Source organism: Bacillus rossius, chromosome 5 (genome assembly GCF_032445375.1).
Source record: "Bacillus rossius redtenbacheri isolate Brsri chromosome 5, Brsri_v3, whole genome shotgun sequence".
Lineage (NCBI taxonomy): Eukaryota > Metazoa > Arthropoda > Insecta > Phasmatodea > Bacillidae > Bacillus > Bacillus rossius.
This window is the reverse complement of record NC_086333.1, coordinates 83,481,273-83,495,722: the sequence shown is the minus strand read 5'-3', so window position 1 is coordinate 83,495,722 and position 14,450 is coordinate 83,481,273. Positions and strand designations below refer to the sequence as shown.

General features: G+C 45.7%; 1 protein-coding gene across 1 annotated transcript in view; it reads left to right on the top strand.

The window, feature by feature from the left end:
- Positions 1-3,558, top strand: part of LOC134532401 (uncharacterized) — a 29,700-nt gene extending 26,142 nt beyond the window's left edge. Inside the window, exons 4-6 of the mRNA XM_063368841.1 lie at positions 4-137; positions 868-996; positions 1,905-3,558. Coding sequence (XP_063224911.1) covers positions 4-137; positions 868-996; positions 1,905-2,056 — 415 coding nt within the window. The 3' untranslated portion in view covers positions 2,057-3,558. The remainder of the gene's footprint in view (positions 1-3; positions 138-867; positions 997-1,904) is intronic.
- The last annotated feature ends 10,892 nt before the right edge of the window (positions 3,559-14,450 follow it).

Sequence of the window (14,450 nt, the reverse complement as noted above, 5' to 3'; positions counted from 1 at the left end):
CAGGAGCGACCTCGCGACGAGGACCATCAAGTACTCGCAGTGGTTCCCGGAGAAGTTCCTGGAGGGGCGCTACGAGGTGGACGGCAAGGTGCTGCGCTACCCCATGAGCAACAAGGGCTTCTTCAACCTCACGCTGTGTAAGTCCTTGCGGGCTGGCATCTCGCTTCACGTGCTTGTGGGAGCTGAACAAGCTTCTTCTGCTGATCAGTCGGACAAGCATATCATAATTTCGTCAGGGACGATTGTAAATATAATGCTTCTAGGTTTATACGAAAATACCATAGGTCACTTTAAAAAATTTCCATGTGCTTTTAAATTAAACATAGCTCCACCGATAAAACTACAGATTCGAGGAATGTTTTTTTCGCCGAGATACTTTCGCGAAATTCGACATTTGGGGTTGGTGATGTTGTTGAAAGGCAAGTGCTGGAATCACTCCGTACTGAGTACTATTTCCGACTCCTTCACAAACAGAGGTGTTTGTGCCTGGGGGTCATGACCAGGGGCGCAACAACTAAATTTCCAAAGGGGGAGGGGCAATATACCTTTTTATAAAGAATCATCGATCCCCCTATTGAAGCGTGGGGTCCGGGGGTCCTCCCCCGGGAAAATTTGTATTTCAAGGTGGGAAATGGTGCTATTTAAGCAGTTTTATTATCTAAAAATTGATTACACAGCACTTTCTTTGCCCCTGTTTGCCCCCACTTCAAGGTTTCAGAGGGGTGGCAAAGTACCCTTGCCCCCCCCCTCCCTTGTTGTTGCGCCCCTGGTCATGACCCCTAGAGGCCTCGGCTCGACCCCGCTGCTGGCGAGGGGAGGGGGAGTGCGCGCTGGCCGATGGACGTGGGTGTGATCTCCCTGCCGCAGACAACTACACGCAGACCACGACCATCCGGCGGCCGGAGGAGGGGCCCATGTCCGTGAAGGTGACGGCGCTGAGGTCGGCCGACATGAAGATCCACGCCAGCAACCTGCTGCGGGGGCGTCCCGTCATGGGTGAGTTCCCGCCTGCTCCAGGAGGTCACTCCAGGGCTGACTCTGGCTCCAGCACGGCAGCAAGGAGCTGTTTACCAGCTGTTCCTTCCCACGATGCAGTCATTACTACCAGGTTTAACACACGGGGCATGTGGCACAACCCTTGGTCAATGTACTAGGAGTTTACCCTGCTGCATAGCAATGTCGTGCCATTTTCCAGTCTCTGAGTGACTCGTGAACTAACTGAGTATTTTTTATGTACCCACTTATCGACAGTTTCCAGTAGTACCCATGGAAAAACATTTCACTGCAGTGGTTACAATTAATAATTCAATTTTATTTTCGACTTGCTATATTAATCAGTTAACTTGTTCACGCATTTTCTTTTACAATAACGGACATACATGTTTTTCTTCTTGAACAATAAGACTTCTCGATTCTGACATCTAATGATCAATGTTAGACATATTGTCATATGTTTTGTTTTTAATTTCGTTTAGTATTAGCATTAAACATATAAGTTAAAATTAAAGTCCCAATTAATTTTCAAATATCAGGCCAAATCGATTTATAACTGCTTCTTCATACTCTCAGACTCATTAATACACTTCCTTGAATAACATAGAATCATGAGCACACCATATGGAATTGCTCCCAAAACAAAATGATGTCAACATTTCACAATTACCACGCGGAAGTTTCGGCGGGACCTTTGAGCTATACGTCCCAGCACTCATTGTCTGCCGACTTCAAGGAATCATGTAAATTTTATGTGTGATCCGTTTCGTTGTATTGCCAGTAGGTTACCCCGGCTCAAAGCCTGCAGGGACGTGTGGTCCAAGATCAGACACCGCGCATTGTTGCATATGTTTGGAGCTCGGTCTGCTGTCAGAGAGACTCGTGTTGAGCCTGTGTTTGTTCTTGCGCAGAGGGCATCCTGGACCAGATCATCAACTTCAGTTGGCAGCCGTGGTTCGAGGTGCTGAAGCCGGCCATCGATGAGATGGTCAGCTCGGCCTTCACGGACATCTTCAACAAGGACTTCGCCGAGTTCCCCTTCCAGGCCGTGTTCCCCGCCTGAGGACCTGCCCGTCACCCAGGACCTGTCCGTCACCCAGGACCTGTCCGTCACTCGGGACCTGTCCGTCACCCAGGACCTGTCCGTCTCTCAGGACCTACGGATACCCAGTCACCTCCGCACTTGGATCATTAGTCATTGTAAATACACACGAAGTAACTATACCTAGGGACACCTGTATTTCGCGATTTCATTTCATGTCAAGGTATTTCACAAAACACTCTAGCTTTTTCTAAGAGTCGTGGCAAATTGTGAGGGTGCAGCAGTACGGTGACCACATTCTCATTGGCCCCGTCAAGAGCGGGACGACACCTCTCACCGACTTCAGTCAATAACCACAGGAGAAAAGCTACAGTATTTTGTGAAATACCTTGACACGAAATGTATTCGCGAAATACAGGTGTCCCTAACTATACCTAAGATGTGGTAGTACTCAAGTTCTGTCAGGAAGCATAAGATACACCAGGATCTCAAATTATATTTTACAAACAACTGAAACCAACGCAACACTAATTTTCCACTGATGATTTTGTTCAATTAACGCGCCTTTAAAGATCTTGAGTCAATAGTAAATATCTATCTTTAGAATGGTCGGCAGCCAGTGAGCAGTTATATGTTATCACGTATGCACACAACTGTTAGACATAGCTTTTTGATAAGTATACTGGGGCGTTGCAGGGATGTCCTCTATTCTACAGATAACAAGAATGGCATATTTGCAATGAATTGAATTAGCTTTGTAATGCCGACAAGTCAAAAATAGAACCATGCAGTCCAACGTTTTTTTTATCGGGCCATTGGTTCCAAGTCCTTCGAGGCATGTCGTAAAGTTCTGGCATATCCTTCACTGTCCTTCACAAATAAAGATAACTACATACAGATCACTCACTGGTTGTACCTGCAGTCAGTGACGGTTTTAAACTGGGTTTCTCATGATTCTCTTGTACTGATGCTCTCTGTTACTGGCCCATGTTCGTCCAGGCTTCTATAGCATCATGGTCCGGAAGTGTAGTTACGTCCAATCTGATGATAGTGTGTAGTGTGTATTGACATAATAAAGGACGTGTTAGTATGATGTGTGACCGAGTAAAAAAAAAAATACACCACAGCAACTCTACAGCAAAATAAATTTTGATAATTTCTGAAAAAAGTATTTTGTGAATCACTGTAGTTAGCTACATTTTTTTTATAAAATTTGTTTATATCATTACAAATGTTTATGTGAAATATTTCGTTTTCATACGAAAAATATATTTATATATAACAAAAATAAGTACAAAAAAAATATGTTTTTTTTGGTAATATTCACAATATTTTTTACTATTTTTTATGCATTTATTTAAACTTCTAATAATATGCTTTGTCTTGTACAAAAATGAAGTGTGATAAAATGAAAATGTAAATTGAGGAAATAATTTTATTTGTGTTAATAAACACGTAGGTTTAATAAATTATTTTATGTAAAGTAATTTTTTTTGTGGAATTCAATAAATATTTTTCTATTATGCTGGTTTTGTTTGTAGATTACCACTACACACTTGAAGCTCCTAAAATACAAGAGTGGTCGTTAAATCCTGATTTTCGTTATTTAGTTTTTACTATAAAATTTTTATATAATTTAAGTTTAATCTCTATGTTTTGTTGGAATACGTTCTGACATTAGTTTATACGACTAGCATAAAGAGTGGTTTCAGTCTCGACAGACTGGACTCAGGATGTGCGGAGCCAGCTTGTGAACTATGCAACGAGCGCCCTACTTTTACTGTTTAAATGCTAAGTGTCACTCCACTGCACCTGTTATAGGGAGAAAACATGGTCACTTCTTATACCTGCAAACATTTAATTACCAAGCTCATCCAGTGAATTTAAAGTTCAACAAACTTTCTTTTGTCAAAACAAAATTTATAAAGATTTTGTTTATAAAATCACATTCCGCTCTCTCGTAACATGAAGTTAGCATAGGCTGGCGGTAGTGTTACAGAATTCCAACGAAAGCACACAATTAAAAAGTTAAACGTCATTCATAAACTATAATAATTGGGCTAACTCAAAGCAAGTTACAAAATTTAAATAGTTATTCAACGTTAATCTGTCTGTACAGAGCAACAATCCAAGCCCGATTCACATTAAAAATTAACAACATTGGAAGCTACCTTTTAATACTACACATAATATTCCAACATTACTGTTTCGTCACGCTTTTGCTCATTTCTTACAAGTAATTCCCTCATTTCAGATTAAAACAATTAATTTGAGAACATAACCAACCCCAAAGTAACGATATACAAAGAGTTAGACAAAGTCCAAGGTCAATTAATTCAACTGCTTTACCTCGTCTTTCCTACGCCAAACAAATTTCCTAACGATCCAACACCAGGCAACATGAAACAAGGCCAACACACGCTCCTCACGTTATTGTTTTACAGGTAAACCACGAGAAAACACCTTTAACCTCTGCACAGTAACACTACACAGGAACCATGGTTGTATCAAAAATTTAAACTGATAACCTGCGCAACTTCGTTGCATTAACTGTTAAGTAGACAACCCCGCGCTTGCAACAGCGATCGATGTAAGCTTGAGCTATGCGACTTATCAGGGGCGTATTATCTGAGGTGGATTTGCACAGGCTCCAATATGTTTCTGTCACGTAAACTCTGAAAGATCCAAGCATTGCTAAACAAATGACTTCCACACCCGCTGATAAACCTACATGTCATAGTTAAGCCTTAAAAAAAACAATTTTAATAACAGGACCAGGCAAGTATCCGAATAATAGTCATTCCTTATTCACCACTTGTTCATGAATACCTTTAACTTTAACATGTAAATAAAAAAAACACCTACAGTTAATCTGTATAAACATTTCTAACAGCTTACCCAACGACAGTTTAACCGTAACTCAACCATCAACACGATTGCAACTTACACTGCATTTGCCGACACTCCAGGTATTCCCGCAGTCGTAGCCTACTCTCGAGCCTACCACATACTCAATCAAGAGCTCGCCCAAGAAGAACAATCCACAATGCTGATCTCTTATTTATCACGACTAGATACGGCCATGCACGCATGCGCGGAAGGGGAAAGGAATGGCTTCAGGAATCGGGGGAAGGAGAAACAAACCAAAGGGAGGGGGAAACGCACTGTCCTGGACGAAAAATACGTAACGCTGAGGCGTACTCAACTACAACACCACCTGTTCAGGTCGAAGCAACAATGAGCCGAGACACAGCAAGTGGCTGGCTGAGCAGGACGAGAGGAGGAATGGGGGGAGTGTCCTTGTATGCGCCCGGGCTATGGCTGGACTCCACGGCCTCTGCCCCGCGCTCAGCAGGGACTTATGCAGTCGAGGTCAAGGCCTCGGCACGTCCCGCTCATTAGGCAAGGGTCGTGCGTGCGATCCCAACAGCCCCGAAGTCACTTAGAATTCTTTAAGTTGTTGGATTCCACTACAATCTTGGGGAAGCCTTCATTTCACAGACGAGTGAGCCACACCCGAAGTTCTCGGAAAATCATGCCCGCTTTTTTGTTTACATGTTTTTTTCCCATACCTTTAATGTAGCTATCCTAACCAAATCAACCCTCCACAATGTTCTAAAGTATTCATAATGTAGCTAACCTAACCTAATTGACCATTAGTTATCATGAGTTTCGATGAACCAAAAAAAAAAAAAAAAAATAGAAAACGCACGAGTGGGCGTTTTGCTCTCTCGTCTGTGAAAAGAAGGCTTCCCACAACCTTGGAGGTGACATCTGATGAAACCCAGGTGTGACCGAGCAGCTGTGGAACAGGGAAGCACATACTGGGGGTAGGTAAACCAGCGCTCAGGTTCCGCGCGGGGAGGTGTACGCGCCGCGGACGCCGGCCGCAATGCCTCATCGCGGGTTAGTGGGGGGAGGGGTGAAGGGGTGGAAATCGAAGCGACGAGGTGATGCGGCCTTCGCGGGGTCGGATTGCGGCGTCGGGAGGGGGTAGGGGGTTGTGTCCAGGGCGGCAGGGGTTAATAATGCATTCATCGGCGGTATCGACGGCGCGGCGGCACGTGGCCCGCCCCGCTGTGTCAACAAGGAGTTGCCATCGCTACAGCAGGCGCGGCCGAGAGTGCGGCGCGAACAATCAGCTGTCCGCGGCCGGCGGGACGCACCCAGGTGAGTGGCACTCGCCCCAGCGGCCTCTGTCCGCCTGCAGGGCCCTGTTCATTACTACACTTCTTCAGTAAACGACAGCGCACAACTATCTAACAATAACATATACAGCCTACAATTACTGATTAACACACTAACCATGACTGATCTCTCGGAAGGTGAAATCTCTGAGTAACGAACCCTAGCAGCGGCGCACCAGGAGGAGCACCAGTCTACAGAGTCCCCCCTGGTCGCCCCTCCTCTGACAACCCCGCACAGCCGCGTGCTGGGGGCGAGCAGGCTGCTGACCAGGTCCCGCACGCCTGCACGACGTGTGGTTTGTGAGCAGCTTCACTAGTTCACGGGGTGAACAGCTTCACTAGTTTATGAAGTGAACAGCTTTACTAATTCATAGGGTGAACAGCTTTACTAAATCACGGGGTAAATAGTTTTACTAGTTCACGGGGTGACCAGCTCTACTTGTTCACAGTGTGAACAGCTTCACTAGTTCACGGGGTGAACGTTTAAAGTTTCGTGCTCCACACTGACACCCGGACAGCCCCGCCACAGGACGAGGTCTAGCGGCGAGTCACAACAGGCGAGGCTTGGTTACACTATTAAATCGTTACAGTTTCCAAAATAAAAAAATTTGTTTAAATTTGAGGTTCTAAAAATTTAATTTTGCTGCCAACAATTTTTTTTTGACAATTTAAAACTACTTTAATCCATACTTGCATTACCATCAAAACAGCAAAATAAATTTTCATATTATTCAAATTAGTATTATTGCTATAAATGAAACTGTATTTTAGGCCTATAACCTAAAATATTGTAACCTCAAAGAAATCTTAAATCCGAAATAAATCAAATACCTCAAAGAAATGTAACCAGCAATCTGAATTCAGGTTAAACTTCAGAATATGATATGGTTATTGTTTTATTTGCCATAAAGTAAGTGAAACCACGGGACCAGAAGTACGACAGCACAGGACACAGAGCGATGCCAGTGACGGGCCAATCAGCCGTGACGTGCCTGGCGGGAGGGGTGGGGGGGGGGCACAACGACAGTCGAGTCACTTCACTATCACCGTGGGGCATAGACAGGGCACCGAAGACATGAATGTACCTATACTTCGTTCAAGACATTTCATGAACACGTGACATGTATTGACACACTACGTTTTTTTTCCTTTTCGAAAATTTCAGCTGGATATGTTACTACGAGGTTTTATGGGTAAACGCAAACGAAATTTCGCGGATCCAAGGTCGTAAAAAATCAAACATTTTGGCAAGAATTGCGAACGAAGATTAGCTCATTTCTTTTCGGGATTTAAAACGCCCAGCGCAGGGGTTGGCAGATTGTGGCTCGCGAGCCACATGCGGCTCTTGTCGCGTGATGTTAGGCTCTACACCACAGCGACGCCGCAGCACAGAAGAAACATGCTTATCAAAATGAAGCGGGCCAATCACAAGGCGTGTCTCCAACCTGCACGCCGCACCTCCCCTAGCCCGGTTTTTTTATTTGAATTATTAATTAACTAAAATAATTTAAGTGTTCTTGTTTCATCAATAGAGCTCTAATAATGAAAACCATATTTTTTACAGTTAAATGTTTTTATTTACTAAGGTGCATTTTTTAAGGATCTTTTGTTGAAAGTGTGAATAAAATATTATTATTTTATCTCGTTTTTCTTATCGCCTTAAAAGTCCATGTAGATACACACTGCTCTCTAAAAAATTTGGAGTATCTGTTTACTTAATATTTGGCTCTTCTCACTCGGAAGTCTGCCGACCCCTGGCCTAGCGAAATGCAACCTGTCGTACACGCGCGTCTGTTGGGCTGCATTCTCCTGCGTGGCTAGGCTTTACCGACTGCATTCAGCGATGCACACTCGTGTGTGTACTGGCAGGTAATATTTATTTCGTATCAAGAAAATCTTGATTTTAAACCTAAAAATGTCTCCAGTATAAACATGATCGATATTGTAACTGCCGCAGTTACCTTTAGCTACAAAGTTAACTCAGTTATACCAATTATAGTCCTCATGTAACTAGCTTGGGATTTGACAGTTTTCAAAATTAGTACCAATGATTAAGGTATCCTTTTGCCACAGTTTATTTTTGTTAACAGTGTTTGTAACAAAAAAACAAACAAATTGTGATTATTTACAAGGACTTTTGGGAAAATTTTACCAGTGGTAATACTTTGAGAACTGCCGAATGTGAGACAACATACAAAACACATAATTCATAAAATAATTTCAATTGAAATCTTATCTGCTTCAAAGCAAACAAGCTAGAACACTAACAAACAATATATTTTTCTTTGGCGTTTGACACATTACTTAGATCATTAGGGTTATATATATATATATATATATATATATATATATATATGTGTGTGTGTGTGTATGTATGTATATATGTATTTGTGTAATGAAATCCGAATAGAATAATCGTATTATGAACAAAAAATGTCTTTGAGGCTGAAATTTCTATATGCTGATTACAAAAACTTGCAGCTCACGATAATGTGGCTTACTTCTCCATGCATCATTTTCAGAATTTGGCATTGCTTAAATTACTTTATTTAATTAATTATTTTTGCAAGGAAGAAATGACGGACAAACCATATTAGGTAGTAACATGTTTATGCTGCTGATTATCACGAGACGCTTTGTACGAAATTGGAAAGTATCTGGCGAAATAAATATTTGTAGTAAAAGTATTTAATTTAAATCTTCTCTTTAAACGGTATGAAACAGAGATGCCTGTTCACTTACATCTTGTTTCGTGACGGCCGCCACCTTGAAAATCCGTAATTTCAATGCTAGAAATTCCGAAAAAATTCCAAAAAATATTTTAAAAATCGCCTACTTCAAATGTTTAGTTATTTAATCAATTTCGGTCCTCGGTTCGATTTCCGGCGAAAGTAAACCAGTAATTTATTAATGTATTAAAAAAAATCTCAATAAAAAGTAATAAAAATGTCTTACGCCACACCCGTAGTTTTGAATTATGTCACCACTGTATCAATTATCGTTACGGACGCCATCTTGAAAATCTTTATTTATTATCCGATTTTAATGAAAAAATGTTCAAAATTCGTAAAAAAAAATACTTATTAGAATACTGATTGATTAGATCGATTCCCGTCCTTGGTTCGAAACCGATAAGAGCAAAAAATAAAAAAAAAAACAGATCCTTCCTCCACAGAAGCCACCTACAGAATGACCTCACACCACCAATACCAAGGTATATATATATCGTCAGCTGGTATGACGTCATGTCCGCCACCTTGTCTTCGTCCGCTGGAGGCCGCCATATTGTTTTCGTCTGCTAGAGTGTGCTGGCGCCACGTTAGTATAATTTTCTGTTCACCATATCTTTGTCCTCGACTGTTGACCTTGACCTTGAGCCACTGCGGTCGGGGCGAGGTCAGGCCAGGTCCCCCAGCTGCAGGGCAGTGCAGACCCCGGGCCTGGAGTCCGGCCACTCGGACCACGCGCGGCCATGTCGGGGATATTGTTATCCTCTCAGCGGCGGACAACACGCGCCCAACGAGCCGCGCGTGGCGGGATCGATGGCCGCCGGCACTGGCTCCGCGCCAGCAAGTAGTCCAGCCCGCTCGGGCCGGCAGGAGTTGGTATTCTTCCGCCGGTCGCCAGACCTCCATTTGGTTGCGAAGCGTCCGGCACTCGAATCAAGCTCCAGCGTTCAAAAATTACAAATATATCCCACTGTATTATAATTTCTACAACCGCAAATACTTGCTAAAGAAAAAAATTCTCATTTAATGGGGAATTTATAAATTTGGGCGTAAAATATACTCTTAACCTGTCGCAGTGCCGGGGTTGTGTTTCAAAGTGTTGTTGTACAAACAGCCGTAAGAGCAAAATTCCTCAGTATTCATATATACGAAGAACAAGTGATGATCTTGATTGTTATATATATATAACATTAATTTAAATGTTAAACATGGTCTCGATACATTTTTTTTGTAGGAACGAAAATAAATCCAATGACAGTGGCACCATTTAGCAGACAAAAACAATATGTCGGATCAAAGATGGCGGCCTCGAGCCAATGAAAACAAGATGGTGGCCATGATGTCATACTGGCTTACATATGTAATAACTGCCTTGGTATTAGTGGTCAATGTGTCGGTGGCTTCCATGGATGAAGGATCCATCACCATTTTAAATTTATTGCCCTCGCCGAGTTCAAATCCAATAACTTTTTATATATTTTATTATTACTATTTAATTTTATAATTTTTTAATGAATTATAACATTTTTTCTATTAAAATCGGATAAAAATTGTAGATTTTCAAGATGGTGGCCATGACAAAGAGGGGTGTTAGTTGGCAAAAATTCTAAAATTCAAAATGGCGGAATATTATAGGAAGCAATATGGCAGAATAACCAAATGTTGGATCCAATATGGCTGCCAGGGTTTAGGTCAAAGTCAAAGATCATGGTCATCCAAAATGACCACAGTGATGTCAAAATACAAGATGGCGGACACGTTGATATATATATATCAAGACCAAATTTTTTTATTGTTTTGTTTGGGTAATGTCTTATGATTGGAACAAAAAGTAATTTCACTGATAGCTTGTCTTTATACATTTATAAAATTAATATAATGTATTTAATTTAATAATTTTGCTAACATGTAATACTGTTTCAGGCCCGTCCGTAGTTTTCACAGCACTTAGCATTCTCTCTTTTTATATATATATATATATATGCGTGATATGTCCATTGAGTGCTATTTTGAACTTTAATCTTAAACAGGAAAGGAAAATTCTAAGGGATAAACCAAGATGGCCATAGACATGGTTGTAGTATCTCTTTTATAAATAACGATCCTCTTTTCCCAACTTGATTAGGGGAAAATCTAAAATAGTTTGTCTGGCCTCTCGTTTCTCCCTCTGATGTTATAATTGTTTTTTTTTTTTTTACTCAGCTCTCTTTTTGCTCACACACTTCTGTTTATTTTACAGCCACTTAGGCATTTAATTTTTTATTAGTAGCACGAGAGCCAGTGACAAATGGTGTAACTGTCACCGCCGTCAGAGACGTGCTGGTTGTAGTTCAGGCGCTCGCACGGCTTGCAGGAGGATGTCCACGCCCTCGCTCCGTCGGGCCGCGAGCCTGTGCGCCTCGGACCCCCGGCCGCAGCTGCTGTCCGCCCTGTTGGGGCGCGACCTGCAGAGCTTCCAGGAGCTGCTGGCCCTACCAGGCGTGGACCCGGACACGTGGCTCGGAGACCCCCACCACGCCACGCTCCTGGAGCTGGCGTGTGGGGACCCGGAGGGGGCGCAGTTCGTGGAGGCCCTGCTGGCCGCGGGGGCCGACCCCAACAGGGACAACCCCGCGAGGAAGACCCGGCCCCTGCACACGGCCGCCTCCGCCGGCCACCACGCTGCCCTGGTCGCGCTGCTCGCTCGGCCGGCCACCCAGGTGAACGCCCTGGACGGCCTCGGCAACACGGCGCTGCACCTCTGCGCCAAGACGGCCTCCTCGGAGGAGTGCGTGGCCTCGCTGCTGGCCTGCCCGCAGTGCGACGTCAACATCACCAACAGGAAGGGCTTGACGGCACTTCACCTCGCGGCCCTGCGCGGGTCCGAGGCCCTCGTCAGGCGCATGCTGCAGAGCGCGAGCCACTCCTTCGACGTGGACGCGGCCAAACCCGCGAGTGGCCGGACCACGCGGGACCTCCTGATCGAGAGGTTCCCGAGCCTGGAGGGTCTCCTGCCAGCCCGGGTCCCGACGAACCGAGAAGTGAACGCGGCCGTTCTGTTCCGGTACTTGTACCACAACGACTGGAGCTCCTTCGCCGAGACCGTGCAGTCCATGGGGGACTGCCTGCGGCGAGAGGCGCTGGCGTGGAGCGACGGGAGCTGCACCCTGCTGCAGCTGGCCTGCGAGCGGGGCCTCACGGAGGCCGTGAAGCTGCTGCTGGAGCTCGGCGCCGACCCGCACGCCACGGCGGGCTTCAACCCTCGCCCACCTGCCGTCCTGGCGGCCCACCACGGGCACTACCATGTCCTGGAGTGGTTCGTCTTCTACCGCGTGTCGCGGCTCACCAGCAGCCCAGACGGCCAGACGCCGCTGCACGCCGCTGTCCTGGGCGCGAGGGGCCAGACGCCGCCGGGCGCCGGCGATGATCGCGACCACGAGAAGTGCCTCCGGCTGCTGCTGAGTCACGTCCGGGACTTCGGGCTCGACGTGAACCAGCAGGACGCGAGAGGCAACACCGCGCTGCACTACGCCGCCGCCCGCGACTCTCAGGCCGTGCTGAGCCTGCTCAGGAGCGGCGCGCACATCGGCGTCAAGAACGCCTTTGACGAGCCGCCGCTCGCCAACATCGACGCCGACACCTTGGAGGCCTTCCTCGGGGAGTGCTTGCAGACCAACGGGGAGTTGCCCAGGGAAGAAAACTACGAAATCATTTTCAAGTACAGTTTTCTGGCACCACCAAATGTTTCGTGCGATAACAACAATGCCACGAAAGAGGACGTTCCTCACTCCAGTGGTCGCTGGTTTGCAGAAACAGACCCTTTATTATACATTAGTCAGTCACGGGATTTAAAAGATCTTTTAAAACATCCTGTCATAACAAGCTTCTTGTACCTCAAATGGCTTCGTATGAGATGCTATTATTACACAAACCTGGCCCTTTATAGCTCATTTGTTTTCTTGTTGACTGTGTATGTGCTCTTTGTCTACTCTAAACCGCCATCTCAAGATTGGTTCCACAGGCCGATATGGTTACTTTTATTCATGTTCTATATATGGTTCGTTGGAAGAGAATTGTTTCAGCTAGTAGTATTTTTAAAGAAATACTTGACTAGCCTAGAAAATTATTTGGAAATAGCACTTATTGTTGTCAGTGGAGTGATATTGTTTTCATCCTTTCGTGATACGGAGATCATCCAGCCACTGTCGGCAGTCGCAATCCTCCTCTCCTGGGCGGAACTTGTTCTCCTGATAGGACGTCATCCCAAACTATCGACCAACATAGAGATGCTGAAGAGGGTGACGTGGAACTTCTTGAAGTTCCTGGCCTGGTACTCGCTCCTGATCCTGGCCTTCGCCCTGAGCTTCTACACCTTGTTCCGCGACTGCCAGACCGCCAGGACGTGCGAGGAGAACTTCTTCGCCGGCCCGGGCACCTCCGTGTTCAAGACCGTCGTGATGCTGACGGGAGAGTTCGACGCCGCGTCCATCCCCTTCGTCACGTTCCCGGTGACCAGCCACGTGGTGTTCCTGCTGTTCGTGTTCCTGGTGGCCATCGTGCTGTTCAACCTGCTGAACGCTCTGGCCGTGTGCGACACCCAGGCCATCAGGCGGGACGCAGAGCTGGTGGGGCTGGTGTCCCGGGTGCGGCTGGTGTCGCACCTCGAGGGCGTGGTCTCGGGGGACCGCCTGGCCTGGTGCTGCCCCAACAGGCTGGGCATCGCGCTGTTCCCCGGCCTGGTGCTGCCCCAACAGGCTGGGCATCGCGCTGTTCCCCGGCCTGGTGCTGCCCCAACAGGCTGGGCATCGCGCTGTTCCCCGAGGCCCTGCCCGAGAAGGCCATCCGCGTGCTGCCCAACCAGAACTCCAGGGTGGTGCTGTCGTCCCGCGCCCACAGCTGCTGCCGGGGGTGCCGGCAGTGCGGCGCCTGCCGCATGGACGAGCAGATCCTGCGTGCCGCCATGGACCTCTTGGCCGGCAGGAGGAAGCCGTCCTTGAAGGACGTCTGGGACCTGCTGGGCCGGAGCCACAGCAGGATGGACAGCTTCCAGGTCCAGATGAGCGAGTCCTCCCGGAGGCTGCAGGACTACGGCCCCAGGTTCGACCGCATGGACAGCTCGTGGAAGAACACGCACGAGAAGATGGACCTGATACTCGAGTGGCTGCGCACCGTCAACAACAACAACTACAACCGCAGCGAGACGTCGGCCATCAACAGCGAGACCATCTCATAGCATGCATGTATGCGAACTATCTATACTTCTGACAATAACTTCACTGTTTATGGTACAGTTTATAAAAGCTTGCAGAAAAAAAAATTGAGATGTTAAGAAACACAACACCAGTTTTGTGTGAAAAATTTAATATGCACTCTAATTCTTGTTTCATATAAAATAATGAGACCCATCTGTCAAAAAATCCCTTATTCCCAGAAATTTATATTTAAATTGTACACTAGGTTTTCTTATACATGTAATTGACTGTAAATTATTATAGAAACTATGAATTCCTTATACTAGTT